Below are 26,758 nucleotides of genomic sequence, written 5' to 3' on the forward strand. Positions count from 1 at the left end.
CTCTGAGAAACAAAGATGCTTTCTACCATTCTTCTAAGATGGTGGAAGAGTCTCCTCAAGAGGCTACACCAAGAAGGAAAAATGAGAGAGAGAAAGAAGAAAGCCATAGCAGAATTCCCTGGCTATGTTTCCTGCCATTGCTCCTAGCCACAACCCCTGTGGTGCAACCTCTCAGGTCCGGCCATCCCCATCCAGGGAGGTTAAGCCCTACCAGGGCATTGTTTGGCCGGGGTTCATATTTACCACTCGGATCGCTTCCATCATCCTACGCTAGGGTCTCGGGAAGCCCCAGGGCAGAAAGCTGAAAAGCTAGGAGAGGACTTGATTTCCAGGACCTTTTCCAAACCCCCTTACTAACTGCTGTAGAATGGGAGAGTGAAGCCAGGCCTTTGCTTGGGTGGGTTCCTACGGTCAGGGGAGTCCGCTCGGCCAATGCCGAAGGAAGGTGGCCATTTGAGCCGGTCGCTCCGCATCGAAAAGCCCTACCAGAGAGAAAGGCCTCCTCAGGGCCGGGGTTCCGTCCGAGTGTCAGGTGCGGCCCTCAGTTCCCAACCCTCGGGGCATCAGGGGCGACAGCGTACAGGCCCCAGGGCTGAGACTTGTCTCCCGCCCGACCGCCGGGGACCAGGCACCGGGACTGGGGCCCGAGCCGCAGCGTGCCCGCCCCCGCCCTACCTGAGGGGGCCCGGGCGGGGTCGCTAAGGGCCGCTCCCGGGAGCCCCGCGACGGCGCGGCTCGGCGACGGAGGCGCCTCGTCTCGCCGGGGCAGAGCTCGGCGGAGGTTTCACGACCTCAAACTCCATCGGGAGCTACAGGGACAGCCCCGTTGGCGGCGGCGAAGGCCGCGACGGGGCCTCCTCCTCCTCCTCCCTCTCCCTCCACCTCCGCCTCCTCCTCCTCCGCCTCACCACGGAGGCGGACCTGGAGGGATCCCGATCTTGCTCTCGCGAGAAGTTGCTCCCCACTTAACGCGAGATTACGCAAGCCCGGGAGTCGGGAGTTAGCAGGAAAACGTAGCAACCCCCGTCACCGAAACTGCGCATCAGCTTCCCTCTGCCTCAGCGGATCCACCCCGATCACGTGACAAGGGTGCCCCGGAGCACTGTGGGAGGTACTGTGAGAAGGAGTAGGCAAGCCTAAGAGATTGATGGGAAACTCTCTTTACTTTTATCGGCGCCTTGAGCCGGCTTCCTAGACGCTGGTTTGAGCTAGCGTCTTAACGTTACTCTTCGTGAAAAGCGTGGAATCCATTGAAAATCTGATACATCTGTGTTGCATTCTACTTAACGCTTATGTAATTACATGCTGACCGGATCCCTCAATCCTTCCACAAAGATGTTAAGTAATCTCCCCATTACAAAATTAAAAAGAAAACATGTATTTGGCAGGCACTTCGACATCTCACTTCTTTATTAAAGAGAAAACTCTTCCTAGACAAAGAGTTTAAAGAAAAAAAATATAGAAAGCTCTGAACTCCTCAAAAGCTGGCAAAGATAAAAATTTAAGCACAAATTCTGGCATCATATCTCAAATATTTGTTGAAGCTTTTTCCACAGCGAACTAAGGTAAGAATTATTCTTACTGTTTATAATTTATAGATGAAACAGACTGGGAATAGGGATAAGAGAATTAACATTTATAAACTACTTAGTATGTGTCAGGTCCTGTGTTAGGTAATATTTAATTTTAAATATTTTAGTTTTATTTACATTCCATTTAGTTAGCAGAGTGATCCTAGAAAGCACATACAATGTACCCCTCGTTACTGATGAGAAACAAGAATGTAGTTTGAGAAAATGACCATGACTTGTAATTAAACTCAAGGCACTTTCCAATGTGAAATCAGATGTCCAACAACAGAAATATGGAAGTAACCCGACGATGAATTAGGATAAGGAAAGGTTGCTTATACAATTTTAACAAAATGTATGATTATTACCTATTATATTTGTCTGAATGACAGGTAAAGATCAATGTTTTTGAAAAAAGATACATTGGCCACCTCAAAGACATCTCTTCCACACATTATTCTTTTTTTCTTTATTGTACTTTAGGAACTGGGGTACACATGCAGATGATGCAGAATTGTTGCATAGGTACACACATGGCAATGTGGTTTGCTGCCTCCATCCCCCATCACCTATATCTGGCATTCTACCTATGTTATCCCTCCCCAACCTCCCCAACCCCTGCTGTCCCTCCCTTGCCCCCCCAACAGACCCCAGTGTGTGATGCCCCCCTCCCTGTGCCCATGTGTTCTCATTGTTTAACACCCACCTGTGAGAACATGCGGTGTTTGATTTTCTGTTCTTGTGTCAGTTTGCTGAGAATTACGGTTTCCAGATTCATCTATGTCCCTACAAAGGACACAGAATCATCCGTTTTTATGGTTGCGTAGTATCCATGGTGTATATGTGCCACATTTTCCTTGTCCTGTCTATCGTTGATGGGCATTGGGTTGGTTCCAGGTCTTTGCTATTGTAAACAGTGCTGCTATGAACATAAGTGTGCATGTGTCTTTATAATAGAATGATTTATAATCCTTTGGGTATATACCCAGTAATGGGATTGCTGGGTCAAATGTCTCTTTTCATTATTCTCTTCTCTTTATGAAACATATGCCAAGCCTAGAGAACTGTTAACAACCATTTGTTTCAGTACTTTCAACTGGACAGTCATGGGTGATTTTACATGGACATATTTGTTTTCCACCCTACTGTATATATATATTTTTCTTTTTTTTTTTGAGACAGAGTCTTGCTCTGTCACCCAGGCTGGAGTGCAGTTGTGTGATCTTGGCTCACTGCAGCCTCTGCCTCCTGAGTTCAAACGATTTTCCTGCCTCAGCCTCCCAAGTAGTTGGGACTACAGGCACATGATACCACACCTAATATATTTTTATTAGAGACAGGGTTTCACCATGTTAGCCAATATGGTCTCTATCTTCTGACCTTGTGATCCTCCCACCTCGGCTACTCAAAGTGCTGGGATTACAGGCATGAGTCACTGCGCATGGCTTTTTTTTTTTTTAGACGGAGTCTCACTCTTTTGTCAGGCTGGAGTGCAGTGGTGCAATCTGGCTCGAGGGTTCAAGTGATTCTCCTGCCTCAGCCTCCCGAGTAGCTGGGATTACAGGTACCCGTCATCATCCCAGGCTAAGCTTTTATTTTTTTATTTTTGTAGAGACACGGTTTCACCATGTTGGGCAGGCTGGTCTTGAACTCCTGACCTCTCAGGTGATCTGCCCGCCTCAGCCTCCCAAAGTGTTGGGATTACAGGTGTAAGCCACCACACCCGGCCATATTTTTCTATTCTACTAGATATATTTCCATTTCACTAACAGTAGAATATGCATTTCTGATAATCTGAGATTTTTCAAAGGTGTCCTGACCACCGTATTTATTTATTTTTATTTTATTTTAGAGACGGAGTCTTTCCCCCTCACCCAGACTGGACTGCAGAGGAGTGATCTTAGCTGATCACTGCAACCTCCACCTCCCCAGTTCAAGGGATTCTCCTGCCTCAGCCTCCCAAGTAGCTCGGAATACAGGCGAGTACTACCACGCCCGCCTAATTTTTGTATTTTTAGTGAATGGTTTTCATCAGGTTGACCAGGCTGGTCTCAAACTCCTGACCTCAAGTGATCTGCCAGCCTCAGCCTCCCAAAGTGTTGAGATAACAATCGTGAGCCACAGCACCCAGCCCTGACCACCATATTTAAAACTGCAATCCCATTCCCCTTCTCTTGCACTCCCTATTCCTGATTTTTCTCCAAATCCCTTCTCAAAATCTGACATAGGGATTTTACTTGTTTACTATTTGCCTCCCTTCACTACAATGTTTCACAAGAGCAGGAAATTTTGTCTGTATACCTAACTTCTGCATTGTAAGGACTCAGGAAGTATTTGCTAGATAAATGATTAAATGAATAGCCAGGAGGAAATTGTATCCTTTAAAATTTAAAAAGATAAAAGACATAGTTCTCCATTCCCACCTCCAGTTTATTATTTCTTATTTAAACATGTAAGATAGTTACATCCCAGGAAAAAGGGCAAGTATTTTCTCTTACAACAAAGTAACGACTACCTTTTCAAGATCTTTTATACAAAAATGGAGTAAATGAAGAGGCTGAACTCAAACACTTTGCATTTTTCTGTCACATTAGAAACACAAACTAAATGTGAATGTTAAATGAATAAATTCTATACCTTGTCATACCTGCACTTTAAAAAAAGATTCCATTTTCCTGAAAATTTTTAGACATATCATGCAAACAGATCCTCTTATAGGAATGTTTTGAGATCATTCTGTGCTACTGAACAGGAATAAATAATATAAATAACCATCACTTTCACAAAACACCCCTCCCCCCGGCCAAAATCTCAAAGTGCTCACAAAAAATTTTACAACAGTCTTACAAGGCACACAGAAAACTTAAACGTGGTTTTAACCAATTTTTTTTTCAAATATCCAAGATAGATACTAATTCCTAAAAAAATCAGATTACTATTCTTTTACCCTCTCCTCCCATCTCCATCCTTCCCCCTCCCCTTGACACCATTTTATCCTAGGAAGCAAAAATAAGAAAAGTACTTCAATCACAAATAAACTATTTCTGAAAAGAAAATATTTTCACATCGAGAAATGACCAATCTTAGATCAAATGGAAGCAATGAGCTATCATACCCACCAGTGGAAAAAGATCCGCTATTTAGAAAAATTCTGTCTCCAATGGAGTACTTAAGCAAGAAATTCTTAAAGACACAAAAACTGTCCTCTCTTGCTTTCCACTCTTCTGTTTTCAGGAAGAATTAAATGTAAAATCATGAAATTTTAGACCTGGAAATGATCTTTCAAATGACCAAGATCAAAGTTGTTTTACATATAAAGTTAAAAAGTTCAAGGAGAAGAGACCAGCACAATGTCACTAACTGGTAACATTGGATTATGCAGTTGGTTTTATCAAACAAGACCTGCATACTTCAAAGTCTCTACAAGAGTTAAAATTCAATAGAGAATGTCTTTCCCACAAAAGTATCAAAAAAAAGGTTTTTATAATAATGAACATGTGATTCATCACAAAATTTTTATAAGTAGTACAAAGTATATTACATTTTAAAATATAGAAGGACTTCAATAGAAATTAAATACAGTAGAAATTCTACATAAAGCTAAGTTAAGTTTGGGAGGACTAGAATAGCCTGAAAGTAAGAGGCATCTAGTCAGGCTTCGTTACCAAAAGCAGTTTCTGTGTTTCAGAGATTATTATTTGCCCTGCAACATATTTTAATCTTTGTTAAAACAATTTTTTTAAAGTTTTATATTATGTGTAGACAGGAATATTAGAGAACTCTGGCTCAAAACACCGTCTCAAATATGACTCTCACTAAAATAATCATAGTCATGGTTTTCCTTTTGGCACATTTTTGGAAATATAAAACTCTAGGGATGGTTAAGATTTTTATCAGTACACAGTGAATGGAAATTGCATTAATGTAAATGAAAAAATACAACACGAATAGCTACCCCTTTTAAAACTGCTTGTCTGGTGACAATTAGAATATATATTGCCAATTCAAAATTTAAAATGACATGAACGAACCTCAAAGTCATTATATGCTGGGTGAAAAAGCATCTCAAAAGAGAACAAACTATAAGATTCTATTTATATGATGGTCCAGAAAAGGCAAAACAATAGTGATAGAGAACTGTTACCAGGACTAGAACTAGAAGGAGCTGACTACAAAGGGACAGCATGAGATACCTGTTGGGAGTGAAGGAACTATTGTGTACCCTGATTGCTGTAGTGGTGCCCAATTCTTGGTGTTAAAATTCATAGAACTATATGCCAAGAAGAAATTTCCATTTACTTCATGTTAAATAAAAAATACAATAGAGAGGAACTTTTAAAACAGAACAGATATCTTTGGTAAAGGTAGAATTTCTCATTTTTCACAGCTTCATGCCAATTATATAATTTTACTGGCCACGAAATTACTAAATCCAATTGTATTAAATAAAATCAAGAAACTGGGGCCCAATTAATCATTTCTTAAATATGTATACTAATAAGGCATGGAAATAAAAGTATTTTAAGGAATATTAACCTATTATTAAAAAATTCTGCTATTCCCAAGTGAATCTGAATTGTTACTTTATACATTTTAAAATGAAAAATATCTTGGTGTTTAGTTTGGAATCCAAGAACAGCTGGTAAAAAGTTAAAAAATTTTTTAGCCCCATTTGTTCTAAAGTGACTAGTAACAGATGATAGTGTTTTTACCTTTATTTTCTCTTCTTGTTATCCTTTCATTGAAGTTGTTATATGATTGGATTTTACATTTAAATCAATTACCTAGAGACTCCAAATCAGAATCTGCAAGTACTGCTGGATCCTTTGTCACTAGAATCAAGAATATATAAGAGAGGAACATTATTTCTCTGGGATTCTACTGAGACTTATATGTAATATATGAGATGAGACAGAATCCCATCAGCTTTACTGTGCCTCCCATAACTTTGGAACTGTTAGAAGTTCAGAAAGAATGATTATGTGTAAACAGACCAGATATAAGAAACTAAGATTAGGGGGATGAAATATTACAAATGCTGCATCTCTACAGAAAGACTTGCCTAATAGAATAATGCAAACTACATATAACAAGTCTGTGATTATGATTATAGTAGACTTTGTCTTTTGAGATCAGGCCTAGATAGTTTTTCACCACTGCTTCTGCCATGGACAGAGGTTAAATGCTTTTTGAGAGCAGACTTGTGCTTGAAATCCATATCACAGCAGTGGCATTTGTATGGCCGATCCCCACTGTGTATGTTCAAGTGGTCCTGAAGTGTGCTTTTAGCAGTAAATGTCTTCAAGCACACAGTACACTGAAAGGGCCGTATGCCCATGTGTCCTCGAATGTGTCGATTGAGATTTTTCTTCTGTGTAAATGTTTTCCCACACTGTAAGCATAAAAATAGTTTATGCATTTTAAGGTGGCGCAGATAGTTTTCAACATGAAGAAAGCCTCGAGGACACCTGGGGCACTGGTGCCTCAGTGAATAACCTTCTTCCAGATTCTGAATCTCACTCACTGTACCATAACTTCCTTCAGTATTCTCACAAAATAAGCCCTGACTTTGATTACCGGGAATTTCAGCCACTCTGCTCTCAACTGTAGAATTGATCAATGAATGCTGAGTTTCAGAGAAATACATGCTTGCTTTTGAAGAGGTACAAGGCTGTGAAAACTGCCCATTTTCGACACCAGGTGTACTGATGGATTCTACTTGAAGGATACAAATTTCATTGTCTTTAAAACCTATGTCTACTGGAGATAGCTCTGGTGACTTCACTTCCTTTCTCTCTGATGTCAGACTCTCTACTGTAGATTGTAAAGCATTGTTTTCCTCTTCTTTAACATGGAAATCTATGTTTACAGGACTATCTTCTGAAATTTCAATTATCTCACAGTCTTTATCAGAATTTTCATCTTCATTCTTAACATCAGGATCAGAAGACTGACATAGGTCGGTGTGTTGGTTGTTGTTTTTCATAGAAAGATCAATTTCCAGATACTTTGACAAAGCTTCTGTGCACTTTTCCACAATGTGAACCATCTGAAGGTAACTGGCAGCAGTCAAATATTTCAAAAGCTCCTTCCTTTTAACTTCAAGTGCTCCAGTATAGCAAGACAGCAACAATTTTCTGCCAACTTCTGCACTCTGCAAGATGGTGATTCTGACATGTTTTGACTGTGTGAGTAAAAACTGATCTCTCATAAAAGTGGAGCAAGCAGCCAAAATCACCTTGTGCCCCTGGAACTCAGTGTCATTAATGTAAATTGACACATCACAAAATAAATTCTGCTGTCTCAAAAGATTCATTTTCTGCAAGACTACATCTCCTTGCTGTTCAAACTGGAAATGCAGAACATCAGACTCAGCAGCCATGATCACAATCTAAGCAAAATAAAACACAAACATTCATGTAAGGATAGGGAATGCTTTCCCATGCTGTAATAGTGAAAACAAACACAGAAACCCAAACTTAAATTAGGAAAAAGGAGACTCAAAGTCTAATCTTGGTGCTATGAACCCTTATGCCACCATCTCAAAACCCAGAACTTTATAATTCAGTTCTCTATGATCTCATAGCACATTTTTCATAACTTTGTTACATTTATTACACCGAATTGGTAGTGAACAGTTTCTAGCTTGCTTTTTTTTTTTTTAAAGCCCCATTTGTTCTAAGTGACTAGTAACAGATCACAGTGTTTTTTTTTTTACCAGTAGACCAAGTCTCGCTCTGTTGCCCAGGCTAAAATGCAGTGGCGCAATCTCAGCTCACTGCAACCTCTGCCTCCTGGGTTCAAGCAATTCTCGGCCTCAGCCTCCAGAGTAGCTGGGATTATAGGCACGTGCCACCACGGCTGGCTAAATTTTTTTGCATTTTTAGTAGAGACGGGGTTTCACTATCTTGGCCAGGCTGGTCTTGACCTCCTGACCTCATGATCCACCCATCTCAGCCTCCCAAAGTGCGTGAGCCACCGCACCTGGCCTTCAGCTTGCTTCTTTAGCTACATGTTGTGTGCCCTGTAGTCAAGAACAGTCTGTCAATTTTGAATATCCAGTAATAAGCACTGTGACCATCACAAGGTTGATTTAACATAATATCCCCAATTAGAAACCTTAATGTAATCTCCAAACTTTCTGCTCCCCACCACTCCCAACAGGTCCTCATTCGGGTTCACTTGGACAACTGCAATGTCTTCCAACAGGTCTCCTTTATACCACACTCTCCTATATGCCAGATTATCCTCCTGAGTGCCACCAGAATTAACATCCCTTGTTGTTGTTGTCTTTTTTTAAATTCCCTTTTCTGCTTTAAGTCTTCCTTCCAACACGCTCCTCTATCTCCAGGACAGACCAAATTTCTTAGGAAAGAATATGAAACCCATCACAATTTGGCCTTAAACTTACATCTTTATGGCTTTATCGCCTTCTATCCTCTTTTCATACTCAAACCTCGTACAATACTAAATTTTTCCATCAGTGCCCAGACAAAAAGACACGAATACACATCTCTTACATTCGTGTTTCCAGTTCCTTTTTCTAGCTAGTGATTAGGCTCCTTTAAGCCCTAATCAAGTAAAACTAATATGACTCCACCTCCCGTTTCCACCGGAATCAGTTGTTCACTGAGCGCAGCGAGAGAGGCCTGATTCATCTGTGTTTCTGTACCGAGCACAGGGGCCCACATAGAGCAGGAGGAGCTCAGGGAATATCTGCTGAACTGAATCTGAATCCCAGGTGTCCTGGGAGAGCCCTCCTGCTCAGCACACAGGTATTCCCGAGCCAAGCCTGCGAAGGGCCAAGGCCCTGTCGGCCAGTGGTTGCAGCACCAGGTTAGCCACTCCGGAGCCGAGCCCAGCTGTCCTCCACCTCCTTCCTCACTTCCTCCTCTTCCTCACGCACCCCCCACCTGAGGAATCCCCTTTGCACTCACCGACTCAGAAAACTTAGAGTCGAGGGTTTCGCGGCAGCGTCTGCCCAGGCCGGAAGATGGACTTAGCCAGGAAGGAAACACATCCGGTGCCAACCAGCTTTCTTTACTGGGGCCCTCTAGGCGCCCCGGAAGGACATTCTGAGGCGGTCTCCCTTCCTCACTTACCCCGCTCCCCAGCTCTTGGAATGACAGAAAGGCGCCTTAATGCCGGCGAGCCGCATCTCTCAAGCCCCAGTTTCAGCTCTCGAGCTGTACCTTTTTTTTTTTTTTTTTTTTTTTTTTTTTTTTTTTGAGATGGAGTTTTGCTCGTGGCCCAGGCTGGAGTGCAATGGCGCGGTCTCGGCTGACTGCAACCTCCGCCTCCAGGGTTCAAGCGATTCTCGCGCCTCGCTCATCCTCCCAAGTAACCGGGATTACAGGCGCGCACCACCACGCCCGGCTAATTTTTGTATTTTTAGTAGAGACGGGGTTTCACCATGTTGGCCAAGCTGATCTCGAGCTTCCGACCTCAAGTGTTCCGCCGGCCTAGACCTCCCCAAGTGCTAGGATTACAGGCATGAGCCACCGCACCGGGCCCGAGCCCTTTCCTTTCGTGAGTCCTCCGAAACATCCGAATTGGAGACGGGGTGTGAGGTTTGACTATGGCACGTCTGTCAGATTAACCAGACCTTTTATGGATTATTCTGTGACGATTCCTCTCCTTATTGGGGCCCCCTACAACTTGAGAGGTGGCAAAGACTGTCATAAGGATCTGTATTCGAGATTGCCTAGGTAATGTCCCACCAGGAGCTGGTCTCAAACTCTGGATCTAGCTTCACACTTAAAACCGCTCCTCCTTCCCAAAACTTTTGGCCCAGCTGTTTCCTCTGACGTATGTTAGCCTTTTCCCTCATCTTTAAAAAACTCGTTTATAAATCTCATCACCCCTGAAGCCATCCTGAACTGCCCTAAGATAGTTGGTTCCCAGTTGGGAACCTGTAATCCCTTTGACTGCTTTCATTATTGCACTTAACACACCTGTATTAATTTGTGCCGCATCTAGGCAGAGGTATTTAGGACAGTGGCTTACTCATCTTTTTATTCTTGAAGTCTAGCACTTAGTAGGCATCAAGTATTTGTGCTGAATGAAGGTATATGTGAACCAATTCTTAAAGGCAGTTGCTCTGCTTCAGCCAACAGGTTCTCATGGAATTAATTGACTCTAGTAACAGTTCTCGTTAATTCATATTTTCTTCTGAAGGCAAGCTCAGCATGCTTGATTAATATGCATTTTTAAGACTATGCATAAAAGGCATTCCTGTATTCAAAGTAAAGCAATTTAAAAAGAATAGGAGGGAAGAGTGAGAAAATGAACCACTCACACTAGAGCTTTAATCGTCACACTTTTATTAAGGATACTTCCCCATAATAAGTGAAGAGGTAGTTCATAGTATGTCTAACATACAACAGATTTAGAACAGCTATTCATGAGCTGAAATAAAATGTTCTGGGTTGTTTAGGACAATATTTTAGAAATAGTGACACTGGTCACCTTCCATTTATAGATCTGCTAATAAAGAAACTTAAACAAATTAAAACCATATCTGATTTACCTCAGAGCCACTTGAGTTTGGAGTTTATCTTTAATATTAAATAATAAATAAATAAATGTGACACAGTAATTTTTTTCAATCAAACTATTGTAGAGAGTCGTCTCCTTTTTAGTTCTCCTGGGGATCCATAAAATACAAATGCTGAATGATAAAAGTTTTAAAAATCTTCCTCCTTTACAGAAATATGACTACTTCTGAAAGTCATCTTCCTCTATAAAATGTACTGGATATCAGTAACTGGACTTCTTTGCAATATAATCTAACAAACATGTATAAGCAAAGAAGGAGGAAAGTCAAGTTCCACAAAAATTAGAAAAATGTCTCACAGAAACAGAACACCTCTCCAGCCAAAAAATGGAGGAGACTGTAAATCACTTCAGTGGTTTGCATTTTCAAAAGGTGAGAACTAAATGTTTTACTGACACAAAACCACAAAGATGTTGATTTTAACTGATCGAATACAGCAAGGCAGCTTTATTATTCCTAGTATAAAAGCAAATTGAGACCTTGTTTCACTAAGACCACATGAGACTATAAGCTCCATGAGGGCAGGAACTACATCAATCTTACCTTCATTATCCTCAGTATCTAACATAGTTTTTGGCAACAGTAGGTGCTTAACTAATGTTTCTTGAACAACTGAATGAACTCAGAAATAGTCTCCAACCAAAGAGACCTATCTTATTTAAACCTGTGCCTTTTAGTCTTCGAATCAGTAACAAAACAGGACAAGAATGTGAGCAAAGGAAGCATTCCATCTTGAAATTTCCCTGTAAAGAAATGATGTTGACAGAAAATACCAAAAACGCTGTTTGGATGACAGGATAGAGTCTCACTATTGCATAGAATTGGTACTCTTTGGCTGGATCATGTAAAAAATCACAATGCTAGGAAGCATCATTAGACCATATAACAAGTGATGTCAGGCATAAGGTACCTATTAGTCTTAGCACTCAACTGTATTATCATTTTAAGGATTTGAACAAAAGACAAAAATCATATTTCAAATCTGACTCACAAGATGATAATTTACATGTGATAACAATGATACATGTACATGTATCAAGCCTAACAATTTAAGATCCCCTCTGACTATATTAGTCTAATTTTTCAAATCTGCATGCACTCTCATAGCTCAAAAATAAAAACAGAAAAATCCTGATGGAAATTAACACCATTTTCCACACAAAATCAATTTCACATATAGATCCTTCTCACATTATTCTTGCTTTTTCCTTCCCTAAACAACACCTAGCAAATCACTCACTTGGATGGGAAGAATATAATACTCATCTAACTAAAAAATAATTAATATAAATCCCTCTGCAATATTTTGTTGGCAAAATCCAGGTTGTTTCAGAAAGCCAACAAGGAGACACAAAGGGGAAACACAAACTAGGAGCTTTTTGCTAATGCAGTATTCTTCATGTACTAAATCTTTTAAAGCCAAGGGTTTAAAATACTAGCTCATATTTAGTTATACCTTGGCCAGTACTGGCCAGGCCACCTCTTCAGGCTTTGGATACCCCAACTTAAAATCAAAGAGGTGTAGTAAATGATCTCTTAAGATTCTCTAAGGACCCTACTAACACTATTACCTAAATCTAACTCATGGGTGAGAAACAAATAAGACTCAAAATTTTAGGTCTGAAGTACATGTGTTTTAGGAAAAAGTTGTTTGGTTTTTCCTTTTTGAAAATTAACTTTGTATTCACAATCTATCAAAGGCAACAAAGTGGAACAGTGTACCTTTAAGAGGAATGTCTGAATACAGAAATTTGATTGCCCCTTCTGTGTCCAACTTAACTTTTTTCATCCATTTTAGAAATTAAGATACAGGAGGAAATGAAAATTCAGATTTTTATGGTGCACAGGACAAAACTGATGGCCAGACTCACCTTTCTGATGGCTAAACTCTGAAACAAAATTCAGAGACTCGCAAATAACCTCTTTTTAGAGAGCCCATTATACTTTAGCACATTTTTAGTGTGCCTGGAGCAGTCCTGATCTCAAAAGCATCAAGTTACACATTAATTATAAGCATCTGGCCGCTTATGGGACACGCTACCGGAGAAACCTCCCATTTAAGTGCTGTTGTATAAGTGTACTTCTATCCCTGTTGATTAGGCTTCTCATGGCCACCCCTAACTATCTGCCTGCAGGTGTTCCTGTAGAGAGGGCACTCTGGTGTGTGTGAACAATTCAATGAGATGAAGTTGGGCTATGATACTGTTGAAAAGAGTACATAACAAACCAGCATACTTCTTTATAACCAGCTCTAAGACACGTACAAATGGTAGAAGCAGAATCATTTATCAGACATGGAAGAATAATCAATAGGCAACCATAAGTTCTATCACATTTTCAGGTCAATAGCAATATCACCTTATATCTCAGCCTATTTTCTACCAAAGATTATTCACTTCTCTTAGCATAGCAATTATTAGTGGAGAGTAGGTGATGTTATTAACTTGTTGGTACCTTCATAATGTGCCTAGTGAAAAGCCTAAAACAGTGTCAGTCTAAGACGTAAGTCAATGTTAGGTAGACAAAAGGAATTATTCCTTGGGAAAGGAAAACAGACTTTACAAGATAAATTAACTCAAAACAGAAAATGGGAGAGGGCAAAAGTAAGGCAAATCCACTCCAAGTGGTAAGTTGCCTGGTCTATTAGTGCTTTGACTCACTCCCTACCACCTGCACAGAGGCTTTGGAGAAGTCAAACTAGCAAAATCACTCCTAAAAAGACTGAGACTATTGCCACATTCTCAGTCAGTTCAAGTTGTGAGCATGAAGCCCCTACTCAATTCACACAAGTACTATCATTTCTTAAGTTCAGAACAGCTTGGGCCAGTTTACCTGCATCCAGGACCTGTGTTGCATCGGGTTGTGGCTGACACCCTTTAGAGTCTGTGACTGTTGTACATGCAAAGGAATCAAAATCCACTGTGAGGTCTTGTACATTTCTCTCATTGGCATTATCAAAGCTGTTTTTGCCATGCAGCTGTTTAAGGTGTTTCCTCAAAACTGGTTTATGTGCAAAAACCATATCACAATAGTTACACTTATGGGGCTTATCTCCACTGTGAAGGTTAAGATGATCCTGCAAGGAACACTTCTGAGAAAAGGTTTTCCCACAGATTTTACACTGGAAAGGTTTAATTCCGGCATGCACACGCATGTGTCGATGAAGGTTGCCTTTCTGAGTAAAAGTCTTGCCGCAGAGTAGACACATAAAGAGTTTGTGCATTTTTAAATGGTTGGCGTAGTTCTCCAGGTGACGAAACACCCTGGTACACTTTGGACACTGGTGATGCCACTGTAGGCCTTTGTCTACACCTCGACTATTAGGGCCAAAGACATCTTTTGAGGCCATGATGATGTTATCATTACCTGTATAAGAAAGGGCATAATTGTGGAGATGGTTTTGTTCTATTTCACTTACTCTGTTTTCCACAGTTGAATTTATCAGGGAGTGCTGGGGCTCTGATGAATGTAAAGCAGTGGGTTCAGAAGAAATAAACTGGTTCTGATCTTTTTTACTTCTAACCTCTGATACATCCCCAATAGATTCTACCTTAACAATCTGAATATCACTGTCCTCCATATCCATACTGTCTTCAGATGGATGAATACAAGGTGAGTCCTGCTTTGGGGAGCCTCTGGCATCTCCCTGCTGTTCGTTTGACTGGGGAGAAGCACTCTGTGGTTCACATGCCTCTTTACTATCCATTGGTTGTTTTGGCTTTATAAACTTCCACAGGGCCTGTGTGCACCGTTCTACAATGTGGCTCATCTGAAGAAAACTTGCAGCAGTCAAGTAATTTACCAGTTCCATCTCAGGGAATTCCAGCACACCACTATAACAGGATAAGAGCAATTGTCTCCCCACTTCGGAACTCTGTAATATGGAGATTTTCACCTCTCTGGAATCATTCAGTAAAAACTGGTCTCTTAAGAAGGGGGAACCTGCAGCAAACACAATTTTATGCCCCTGTACCTCAATATCATCTATGAGAACTGTAACATCACAAAATTTATTCTCTTCTCTTAATTTGTTCATTTTTTGTAACATTGAATCTCCATAATTTTCAAACTTGAAGTGAAGGAGATCTGATCTTTCAGACATTTTGGCAGACCTAAAGAACAGAAATGTAAAAAGGTGGAATTTAAGGAAATTCAAACAATTAAGAAAGCTGGATTTACCTTCCAAAAACAAATCTGTGTTGTCATATCTGTTTTGTATATTATACAATTGAAATTTTCCTTGAAAGATGAAGCTACAATAACAAGTTTCAAAGGCTGTTAACAATTACTGCTTACCAACTTCAAGTGCCAGTTGTACCTAAAGAGTGGACTTGTATTTGTGTAAATAGCTTGGCATTCATTCAACTTCCAAAGATACTTAATACAAGAATAGTGCTTGAGATACTCTAAGAGTATCTATTAACTTCTCACATGAGAATTCTATCAGGTTTCTAAAGCAAACTAAAACATGCCCACACAAGTAAAGATGAAATAATTATCTTATTTTGTTAAAAGCTGTGAACCTGCTTCTTCTAAGACAAGAGCAATTGTCTTCCCACTTCCAGACTCTAATATGGAGATTTTCACCTCCCTGGAATCATTCAGTAAAAACTGGTCTCTTAAGAACAGCAAACCAAAAAAAAAAAAAAAAGGGGGAGGGAACCTATAGCAAACACGCATTCCTTTGCTCCATATTTTAAACAACTGCACTGACACTGCGTGCCCAATTCCTGGCCAAACCTTTTTCTGTTTAAACTGATATAAACTTATTCATACAAGTATTTCTGTAATGAAATGAAAGTCACAGACCTGGAGACAATGTTTAGGCAAAGACAAAGTTCTTTATCCTGTTCATTCTGGAAAAATCGAAACTCTCTCTCTCTCTTTTTTTTTTTGAGACAGAGTCTCACTCCATCGCCAGGTGCCAGGCTGGAGTGCAGTGGTGCAATCTTGGAGCAATTCTCCTGCCTCAGCCTCCCAAGTAGCTGGACCTACAGGTGCATGCCACCATGCCCAGCTAATTTTTGTATTTTTAGTAGAGATGGGGTTTCACCATGTTGGCCAGGATGGTCTCGATCTCTTGACCTCATGATCCGCCCACCTTGGTCTCCCAAAGTGCTGGGATTACAGGCGTGAGCCACCGCGCCTGGCTAAACTCTCTTTTAAGGAATATTTACTGATATAGAAAATAAAATACTTGATGTAGAAAAACCAGATGAGCTACATGGTGGGAATCTGAGTAGGAGTAAGATAGATCTAATCAATCCCTATTAATCATTATTCATTATGTGGACTACTAGAACTGATTCATAAATGTTGCCTTGGCTTCTTGCTTATGTTACCTCTAATACAGTTTTCATACCACCACATCTTTCAAAAACAGAGACCTGATTATACCCTACCCCCTACCTAAAATCCTTCAGTGACTTCCCATCATCTCCTGGATGAAGAATTAACTCTTGAGCATAAACCAATTAACCAAACCTAATCATGATTAAGGTAAACTGGAAACACTCATTCAACAATGGAGAAGGTATCTTTCCCCAACTGTCTGCATACTGATTCCTTATATAGCAGTTCCTTGGAAGAAAGTCTCCATGTTCTGATTCTGTACTCTTATAAATGATTTTCTCATTTGTCTCTCTCTCAAGGGGAAACATAAATTTTTCCATGCAACATGACAATTCCAATCCACCAGTCTTTATAAACTAATGACATAATTAATTGGCATTCTCTTTGTATACCAGTCTTGTACGAGATTGGTAGGTACATTAGGTCTGTCTTTGAGATATAGCTCTATAATCTCAATGCATTAAGAAATTCACCGAATTTTATGTATTAATTAAGCCCTTAGCTCAGAGTTAGATGAGACAACCAACTTCTGGCCACATCTGGCCCCAAAGTCCAATCTTTATAATCTCAACTTCTGTAACAATGAATATCAGCTACTGATGGCAGAGTCCAAGTTTTATTCTTATTCCTTAGTGCCTGATATGTAAAAGCACTCTCTTGGCTCCAGACATTATGATACTTGCTTGCTTCGTTTAAAACACTACTTTCTAACCTGGGTGTGGTGGCTTACACCTATAATCCCAGCACTTTAGGAGGCCGAAGCAGGAGAATCACTTGAGGTCGGGAGTTTGAGACCAGCCTGACCAACATGGAGAAACCCCGTCTTTACTAAAAATACAATATGAGTTGGGCGTAGTGGTGCATGCCTGTAATCCAAGCTACTCGGGAGGCTGAGGTAGAAGAATCGCTTGAACCTGGGTGGCAGAGGATGCAGTGAGTCGAGATCCTACCATTGCACTCCAGCCTGGGCAACAAGAACTATACTCTGTCTCAAAACAAACAAACAAACAAAAAACAAAAACAAAAACCTACTTTCTGAACAATTCTGACTCTTTTATTTTCTCTGAGAGGCTCTTCCCTGATGGCTTGATAAAATAGAATTGTCTCTACTGGACCATTGCATAGTACTCCTTCCTATCCAAACTCCAAGTTTAATGGCATTAAAGAAAAGCATCTCCATCTAATGCTGGGAACTTGCATCTTCTAAGACAAAACATCCTTTCCTTCTGCTCTGAATTATATTATACTTATTGCAGCTACATTGCTTGCCCCATTATTGGCCAAACTCTCTTCTGTTCAAATCAATGTGTATTCCAATCACCTAATATTGTATAGCAAGTGCTCAGTTTGCATTAGTTGAACCTATCAGATTAGTTTGACAGCGGTAAGGAAGAACTGTTGTTAGGAAGATCAGCTTAGTGTCTGCAGAAACATTACAGGTCTGAGGCCATGACGGTCTAGAAAGAAATAAAAATGGGAATAAGAAGAAAGGAAAAATAACAAAAGATATCTCAAAGAACTTGGTAACTTACAGGATATAGAGAATGAATAAAGGAAATGTGTAAAGATTCTAAACTTAGGAGTTCAGTTGAATGAGAATGGCCTTGCAAGAGAGATGAAATTTAGGAGAGGGAACTGGTATGGCACCAGTGAAATGACAAGTAATAAATATATTTTTATTTTTATTTATTTATTTTTTGAGACGGAGTTTCGCTCTTGTTACCCAGGCTGGAGTGCAATGGCATGATCTCGGCTCACCGCAACCTCCGCCTTCTGGGTTCAAGCAATTCTCCTGCCTCAGCCTCCCAAGTAGCTGGGACTACAGGCGCACACCACCATGCCCAGCTAATTTTTTGTATTTTTAGTAGAGACGGGGTTTCACCTTATTGACCAGGATGGTCTCCATCTCTTGACCTCGTGATCCACCCACCTCAGCCTCCCAAAGTGCTGGGATTATAGGCGTGAGCCCCTGCACCCGGCCATAAGTATATTTTTAAAAACATACACAAAGCATAAGCTTTCCCCTTATATGACATTTTGAATATCCAGCCAAATAATAATCACAATAAATACAAAAACTGCATTGAGAGAGGAGTGATGTAGACAAGCAGATGAAACATCAGAGAAAAGACAGTGAGTATCAAATATGAAGGGAAAATCTAGAAGATAAATGGAATATGTCAGTAATTTAAAATAGCAAAACTATTATCATTGGTCACTTTAAGCAACTGAAGTGGCTTAAAATATTCATTCTGGAATTGGAATGGTGAATGTTCCAATTTATAACCAGAGTTGTAAAAATGACTTGTTTTAAGTGGCCAAACAAAAGTGGCGTTCTTTTTTAGCATTAGCTGGTTTTGAAGGTGCCTATAAAACCAGGTCAGTATTTTCCTCCTCACACCACAAAATAAGCATTCATTGCTTTTTCCTATATTATGTCAGTATTCACAATGCTTTAGACAACTATCCTCAAAGACAATTGTTCCTTGCTGTAAAGATGAAAAGCTGGAGTGTAGTTTCATTTAGTCACGTGTCATATGACAGTGTTTCGGTCAGCAATGAACTGCATATACAATGACGGTCCCACAGACTATAATACCATATTTTTACTGTACCTTTTTTATATTTGGATATGTTAGATACATAAACACCATTGTGTTAGTTCCCTACAGTATACAGTATAATAACATGTGGCACAGGTTTGTAGCCTAGGAGCAATAGGTTGTATCATACAGCCTAAGTGTATAGTAGGCTATACCATCCAGGTTTGCATTAAGTACACTCTGTGATGTTCACACAATGATGAAATCAGCTAACGACGCATTTCTCAGAATGCATCCCAGTCATTAGATGATGCATGACTGTGCTTCCTATCTATCAGTTCTCAAGAAAATGATCAACAAGAGCAGCCAACCAGATAGTTCAGGGAAGTGTTTGCTTTGATCTGTCTGCTGTAGTCTAAGAATGTGAGCAAACTTTATTGGCTTTTTTTTTGAGATGGAGTCTTGCACTGTCACCCATGCTGTAGTGCAGTGGCGCAATCTCGGCTCACTGCAATCTCCGCCTCCTGGGTATAAGCAATTCTCCTGCCTCAGCCTCCTGAGTAGCTGGGACTACAGGTGTGCATCACCATGCCCAGCAAATTTTTTTGTATTTTTAGAAGAGACGGGGTTTCACCATGTTGGCCAAGATGGTCTCGATCTACTGACCTTGTGATCCGCCCACCTCAGCCTCCCAAAGTGCTGGGATTACAGGTTTGAGCCACCATGTCTGGCCTTATCGGCTTTTTTAAAGGACATTTTCCCTAGGATGTGTCAGCCCACTCTATTGTCTCTCTTTGATAAATTCTTATTTCCAGGCCACACATCTTATCCCTTAATTGTTTCCTGTCACTAGTTTCTCTTTCCAATAGACTGTTATTTGAGGACATGGACCAATGGTTTGTTATACTTTACACAGCTCATTTGACAAAAAAACAGAAAAATGAGTTCTTAATGTTCCCCCATGAAATTATTACTAGGCTATGGTAGAGATGTTCTTCATTATCATGATATCCTCTTTCGAGTGCCTGTGGAAAACTTTCTTTCTAGAGTTTGTTTCCAAAATAGTTTTGGCAATATAAAACCAAATTTTATCTTTTTTTTTTTGAGACAAGGTCTCACTCTGTCATCTGTCACCCAGGCTAGAGTGCAGTGGTGTAATCAAAGCACACCGCTGCCTTGGCACCAAGGCTCAAGCAATCATCATGCCTCAGCTTTCTGAGTCGCCAGGACTACACCATCACACCTGGCTAATGTTTTTATTTTTTGTAGAGACAGGGTCTCACTGTGTTGCCTAGCCTGGAGTGTAGGGGTGCAATCAAATCTCACTGTAACCCAAAACTCCTGGGTTCAAGCAGTCTTTCTACAAGGCCTCCCAAAGTGCTAGGATTCGAAGCATGAGCCTGTTTTAAACAGTTAAAAAAATTTTTTTTAGGCCAGGTGCGGTGACTTATGCCTGTAATCCCAGCACTTCGGGAGGCCGAGGCAGGCGGATCATGAGGTCAGGAGATTGAGACCATCCTGGCTAACACAGTGAAACCCCATCTCTACTAAAAATACAAAAAATTAGCCGGGCATGGTGGCATATGCCTGTAGTCCCAGCTACTCAGGAGGCTGAGGCAGGAGAATCACTTGAACCCGGGAGGCAGAGGTTGCAATGAGCTTAGATCGTGCCACTGCACTCCAGCCTGAGCAACAAAGCGAGACTCTGTCTTAAAAAAAAAAAATGTTTTTAATAGTTAAAAAAAAGTTTCTTATGAACCATCTTAATTTTATTTTAAAATAAGAGAAATGATAACTAATCTTCCTTGTTACATTCCAGGTATAGATGCTATACCTAAATTGATCATTTAGGCTAAACGCAGTGGTTCATGCCTGTTTTCTAGCACTTTGGGAGGCTGAAGTGGGCATATTACTTGAGCTCAGGAGTTCAAGACCAGCCTGGCCAACATGGTGAAACCCCATCTCTACAAAAAATACAAAAATTAACTGGGCATTGTGATGTGTGCCTGTAGTCCCAGCTTCTTGGGAGGCTGAAGTGGAAAGATGGCTTGAGCCCAGGAGGCAGAGATTGCAGTGAGCCATGATCATGCCACTGTACTCCAGTGTGGGTGACAGAGCCAGATCCTATCTCAAAAAATAATAATAATAATAATAATAATGATAATAATAAATAAATTGACCCATTTAATCCTCTACAGATAGATATTACCATCATCCCACATTTTGTATATGAGGAAACTAAGAGAACATAAATAACTTGTAAAGGCTAACAGAAGTTGAAAGCATTAAGTGTTAGATATGGAACTTGTGTTTATGCTGCATGATGCCAAAATCCAAGTATGAAACAACTAAGCTAGGTACAGTTTCTTTTTATTCTTTTTTTGAGATGGAGTTTCAATCTCATTGCCCAGGCTGGAGAGCAATAGTGCGATCTCGGCTCACTGCAACTTTTGCCTCCCGTGTTCATTGCTTCTCCTGCCTCAGCCTCCTGGGTAGCTGAGATTACAAGCACGTAACACCATGTGTGTCTAATTTTTGTGTTTTTAGTAGAGATAGGGTTTCACCATGTTGGTCAGGCTGTTCTCGAACTCCTGATCTCAGGTGATCTGCCCACCTCGGCCTTGAAAAGTACTGGGATTACAGGCGTGAGCCACTGTGCCTGGCTGGTATAGTTTTATCTCAAGGATAATATTAATTGTGTAACTCTTCAGACTTTCTTCCTTACATTCAGTATCACAAACATAGGCCAAGAAAATTTATCGAGCTGCACACTTATGACTTGTATATTTTTGTGTTTGTTATGCTTTCAAAAAAGGTTTATGTTTAAAAACAAAAATTTTAACCCAAGCCATATTTGCATGAAATTAGAAGACTTAAATGGCAAGCATTTATGTATTAGTCATATTCCTGATTGCATGTTACCGCTTTATCCTTATTATACCTTTCTCATCTATTTTACTTAATTTTCCATCTTTTGTATATTCATCTTTGTGGACTGAAACTTAATGCCACTTGCAAATAAAGCAGAGAATAAAAATTATGAATATATTTGATTTCAGAATCCCCAATTTTGATTTCAGAATTTGATTCAGAACCCCCACTGTAGGTAACTTCTAAGTATAGTAGTAATTGCTCAAAATAGTCATAAAAATCACTCACATAATTTAGAATTCTATAATATAAATCTAAAATTATGCTTCTTGTAACTGAAAGAAATTAAAGAATTTATCAGGTAGATTAGAGACACTGTCACCACATTTTGTTGATTCTTTCCTCAGACTCATCACCAACTCCTCACTCCTCCATTCTTACATCATTTCCATAGGTTAGGTCTTTATCATCTATCACCTCAGTTACAGAGATTAAATCTGAATACTGCTGAGTTTCTGTTAGCAAGTTTTGCATGATCATTTCTCAAATATCAATATTCTTACTTACCTCCTCTTCATTTATATTTATACAAACCTTCCACAATTATAACTAATTTAAAATTTTCCCTTTGTTCAAATAAGAATAGTAAAAGACTGATTATTGAATATTCCCGGTTGGACAATGTTCATTGCCATACTATTAGCATTGAGAAAACAGTTTCTTTTCTCAAATGCTTCCAATAACTACTGGCAAGTAAAATTTTTCTATCTGTATAATAAATTCCTAAGCTATGTATCAGTTTGCTTCCTCACCTGTCTCACAAAAGTGCCCTTATCTTTCAACTTACCACTCACAACTACTTGGAAATCTTTGTCCCTCACTGACATATGTTCTTTTTCTAAAGAGGCTTTATTATACTACAGCCTTTCTCTCTATAAACCGTAATCTTGTTCATTTAGGTAACTTTCATGACACTATATTCTCCAAGTTCTCAAGCTTTTGTTTCAACTTTTAAGTAATATGTATAGAATATATTCTTCTTGAAAAATTGTTAAAGATTTTAGATGTAATTTCCCTTCTCAATGAACTTCTCTCCCTGCATTTTATTTATTTATTATTTTTTTGAGATGGAGTCTTGTGCTCTCTTGACCAGGCTGGAGTGCAGTGGCACGATCTTGGCTCACTGCAACCTCCACCTCCTGAGTTCAAGTGATTCTCCTGCCTCAGCCTCCCGCGTAGCTGGGATTAAGGCACATGCCACCATACCTGGCTAATTTTTATATTTTTAGTAGAGATGGGGTTTCACCATGTTGGCCAGGCTGGTCTTGAACTCCTGACCTCAAGTGACCCACCCACCACAGCCTCCCATTGTGCTGGGATTGCAGGCATGAGCCACTGTACCCAGCCCTTTCTGGCATTTTAAAAACAATACTTCTATATGTCTAGCCACAGAAAGTATAACATAATTAAGTTTCTTGTACATAAACTATACATATTGTTTTGCAGCTTACATTTTTCACTCATTGTTTTTGAGAGCAATTTATGTTGACAAATATAGACGTAATTATTTTTATTTTTTTATTTTTTGAGACCAAGTCTCGCCCTGTCACTGAGACTGGTGTGCAGTGTGCAATCTTGGCTCACCACCACCTTAGCCTCCTAGGTTTAAGTGATTCTCATGCCTCAGCCTCCCACCTCCCAAAGTGCTGTGATTACAGGCACTGGCCTAGTTCTTTTTTTTAAACTGTTATGCAAAAATGGGCAAATTACTTAACTATTGATCTCAGTTTTCCACCACTGTTGTGCTGATCTGTTCCTTGAGGCTTCACTAAATTGTGTAAGTATAAGTATCTCTTTCAAAGCTAAGTCTTCAATTTTTTGCTATGTTTTTTTCAAAAAGCTTGTCTTCTGTTTCTCAAGGTTTTATTACCTCTCTATTTTAACAATCCCCACATCCCAATCCCCATGGCCAAACTTAACCAAACTAAACCTCAGTTCAAGGTACTCAAAAATACCTGTTCTAGGCTACTTCTCTATCACTGGAAATGCATGATGCCTCCACTCGTGCACTGTCTAAACTTCAATAAGCCAAAAAAATTTTTAAGGAAAATGGCTTGGAGAATAGTAAACATAGAAACAAGGAAGCATTTAAGTATGTGATTACCCTAACAAATCAAGACAGAATGACATGGGCCTGAAGAGAGACAACGACATAATCGATGGAGAGGGGAGATTTGAAAGACATTTCAAACAAAGAACTCATGGGCTTGGTGACCAATGAAAGGAAAGAGTCAATAGTACTCCAGGATATTTGGTTTGAGTAACTGGATATTTCTGACTTAGTGTAATTCAATAAAGCAGTGAGTATCGGAGGGCATGAGATCATGAGTCTGGTCTTGAGCCAAAGGAGCCTGCCTGACATCAAGGAGGATCCATGAGTTGGATGGATATGAAAAAGAGACCTGATTACAGATGGTAAGTGATAAATGAAAGCATGAGTGGAAGAAATTAACCTAAATTGGCATAGAGTGGAAACAGAACTAAGATAGGAAGAAAGAAATAAAAAACATCAAACATAAATCCTTTACTTACCTTCTTCTCAACCTGGGTCTCCTTCTAAGCCTCTCCATTTTTATCAATGAGCCTCTCTTTGCTTAAATTTTTCCCACTTCTTTGGCTCCTACATTCAGTCACTGCATAGAGCAGTGGGTAAAACCATGGTCTCTGGAGCCACGTTTCCTAGGATCAAAACCCTGCTCAACTATCTTCTGTGTAACCCTGAACTACTCTGCTTCAATTTTCCCATCTACCAATAGTAATTTACTTCATAGGGTTGTTATGGAAAATAAATGATTTAAATTTTTAAAGTTTAGAAAAGTGTCTGTTACATACCTTATAAGTATGTGTTAGGTAAACAAATAAAGACTGTCAGTTTTCTTTGTGAAATCCTTTATATGTGTCCTATTCTTATTCCCATTTAACACTAAATCAGCTGAGGTGCCTAATATTTCATAGAGTATCACCTCATCACTGTACTAAATTGCTTTTTAAAAAAGGTCACTAATGACCTTTTCATAAAGAAATGAAATACTCTCCGCTCTCCCAAGTCTCCAGATACTCTTCATGAATTGATCAAGTGGTCTCTCCTCAAAATTCTCTTGATTGCTGGGACTTCTTGGTTGCTGGAACCCTGCACTCTTAAGCTTTATTGCCTACCTCTATTTCCACTACTCCACTGACTACTACTGGCTCCAGTTCTTCTTTCTGCTTCATAAATGCACACCCCAAATTTCCTTATGTTTCAAAATTCTCTTCCTGATGTCAGCTATTCCCATGGTTTCCACTTACATGTTGATAATTCAAACTTTTACCTCTATACAATGTTTAGGCTGAGCTACAGATTTGCATTTCCCACTCTATGCTGGACAGCTCTATGTGTCTATCTCATTAGATCTTTAATTCAGCATGTCCAAAAAACAAATTCATAATCTACACTAAGCTTATGGCTTTATTTCTCATAATGGGATCATCATCCTTCAACTCAGAGGTCTAAAACCTAAGAATTAGATTTGGTCCCTCTCACTTCTTCAGCATTCAGTTAATTATGGAGTCTGGACATAATCATCTCCAGGATACTTGTCTCCTTTCCAATAACACCATTATAACTGTGTTTCAGGAATTCTTTGCCTCTCACTAGGCTGATCCCTTTACCCCTTCAAAAGTATCTTCAATAAGAGTTCCTAGCTTTTAGCTAACGAGTCTAAATGTAGTTAATAGAAATTCCTTCTCTATGGGCTTCTATAGAACAAAATTATTTTCTGCAGTGCAAATCTGACCATATCAATCTTCTGCTCTGAACTCTTCAAAAAGCTACCCTCCTTTAGGATTACATCGTTCACCATCTGGACCTCAGTTGACTTTCCCAGTCTCCTATCCATTCTGTGCATAGGAGTCCCCCCATTTCCTCCTCTTCCCACACAAGTTATGCTCAGTCATTTCTCCACAGCATTGCAACTGTTCTCCCTGAAAAGCTCTTCAACACCTTACCCTCTCCAAGTATAAATCAGACATCACTTTCATTGCCTTCTCAGCAACTGCCCCTTGAACAATTAACACATAAAAGACTGACACACACACACACACACACACACACACACACACACGAGTAGTTATTTGTTAAGATCTGGCTCCCAAACTTAATCCTGAAAACTGGAACAGTATCTTGCGACTCTCCAGTGTCTGGCATAGCGCCAGTAATATAAAAGGTGCTGCAGCCAGTGGCCAAATAGGGGAAAACCCCAGCAAAAGGGTAACCTGGCACTCATAGAGATTCTCAAGGACTGGCACTGAATGCCTTGTCTTGGGCTAGCTCCCGTGGCTCGTTTTCTTAGGGCCTCACCTCTGGCACTTCTTATAAGATGCCAGAGTCAGGACCCCAAGCCAACTGCTGGGCCCTCAGCTGGGGTCCTAGGAGGCGGTCCCAGGGGCATCCTCGGGCTCCCCACTCCAGTCGCACGGAAGGGAAAGGGGCGGGGCGCAGCGTGGGCCGGGCCAAGGGTTCCACAATTCCCCAGGAGCCTAGGCCATCCTCTCGGCTCCCATTCCAGTGCAGGTCCCGGCCGATCCAGGGCCCCAGGGGGTTCCATTTTGAGAGACCCCGCACCCCAGCCCGGCGCTCCGGCCGCCTCCGCACTTACAGACCCGGGGGAAGGCCGCCGTCAGGATCCGGCAACGCCAGGAGCTCCGGCCCCTCGGGGCTCCGGGAAGGGGGAGGGGCAGGGAACCCGAGCCAAAGGGGGACCCAACGGAACCGGAAGGGCAGCCCTGGCCGGACAAAGACAACTTCCAGGTCCCATGGTCCTCTC

General features: G+C 40.4%; 4 protein-coding genes across 15 annotated transcripts in view; 1 reads left to right on the top strand and 3 right to left on the bottom strand.

Moving 5' to 3' along the window:
• Positions 1 to 901, bottom strand: part of RC3H2 (ring finger and CCCH-type domains 2) — a 58,402-nt gene extending 57,501 nt beyond the window's left edge. For all 10 annotated transcript variants that reach the window (XM_078375624.1, XM_035256777.3, XM_035256767.3 and 7 more), the window contains exon 1: positions 676 to 901. The gene's annotated coding sequence lies outside the window, so the exon portion shown is untranslated. The remainder of the gene's footprint in view (positions 1 to 675) is intronic.
• Positions 433 to 7,963, top strand: LOC144578717 (uncharacterized). The gene is made up of 4 exons (XM_078346169.1): positions 433 to 577; positions 681 to 1,565; positions 3,424 to 3,550; positions 7,443 to 7,963. The coding sequence occupies exons 1-2, from the start codon at positions 433 to 435 to the stop codon at positions 1,082 to 1,084; spliced, it is 549 nt and encodes a 182-aa protein (XP_078202295.1). The 3' UTR covers positions 1,085 to 1,565; positions 3,424 to 3,550; positions 7,443 to 7,963.
• ZBTB6 (zinc finger and BTB domain containing 6) lies at positions 3,984 to 9,589 on the bottom strand. The gene is made up of 2 exons (XM_002743289.6): positions 9,509 to 9,589; positions 3,984 to 7,962 (listed from the first exon to the last, which is right to left on the bottom strand). The coding sequence occupies exon 2, from the start codon at positions 7,951 to 7,953 to the stop codon at positions 6,679 to 6,681; it is 1,275 nt and encodes a 424-aa protein (XP_002743335.1). The 5' UTR covers positions 7,954 to 7,962; positions 9,509 to 9,589; the 3' UTR covers positions 3,984 to 6,678.
• A 1,288-nt stretch (positions 9,590 to 10,877) lies between these two features.
• On the bottom strand, positions 10,878 to 26,705 carry ZBTB26 (zinc finger and BTB domain containing 26). 3 transcript variants are annotated; one of them, XM_009002641.5, is made up of 2 exons: positions 26,595 to 26,705; positions 10,878 to 15,239 (listed from the first exon to the last, which is right to left on the bottom strand). In XM_009002641.5, the coding sequence occupies exon 2, from the start codon at positions 15,227 to 15,229 to the stop codon at positions 13,904 to 13,906; it is 1,326 nt and encodes a 441-aa protein (XP_009000889.1). In that variant the 5' UTR covers positions 15,230 to 15,239; positions 26,595 to 26,705; the 3' UTR covers positions 10,878 to 13,903. The 3 variants fall into 3 exon arrangements, with proteins under 3 accessions (XP_009000889.1, XP_002743334.1, XP_035112854.1); XM_002743288.7 differs by having other exon boundaries at positions 26,591 to 26,705; XM_035256963.3 differs by having other exon boundaries at positions 26,293 to 26,705.
• Between the last annotated feature and the right edge of the window lie 53 nt (positions 26,706 to 26,758).

Source organism: Callithrix jacchus, chromosome 1, assembly GCF_049354715.1.
Source record: "Callithrix jacchus isolate 240 chromosome 1, calJac240_pri, whole genome shotgun sequence".
In the NCBI taxonomy this organism is placed as follows: Eukaryota; Metazoa; Chordata; class Mammalia; order Primates; family Cebidae; genus Callithrix; species Callithrix jacchus.

Coding starts and splice junctions, on each gene's coding strand:
- ZBTB26 (XM_009002641.5), bottom strand. CDS start 15,229: ATGTCTGAAAGATCAGATCTCCTTCACTTCAAGTTTGAAAATTATGGA.
- LOC144578717 (XM_078346169.1), top strand. CDS start 433: ATGCCGAAGGAAGGTGGCCATTTGAGCCGGTCGCTCCGCATCGAAAAG. Junction 578..680: donor GGGGCATCAGGGGCGACAGC/GTACAGGCCCCA, acceptor GCCCTACCTGAG/GGGGCCCGGGCGGGGTCGCT.
- ZBTB6 (XM_002743289.6), bottom strand. CDS start 7,953: ATGGCTGCTGAGTCTGATGTTCTGCATTTCCAGTTTGAACAGCAAGGA.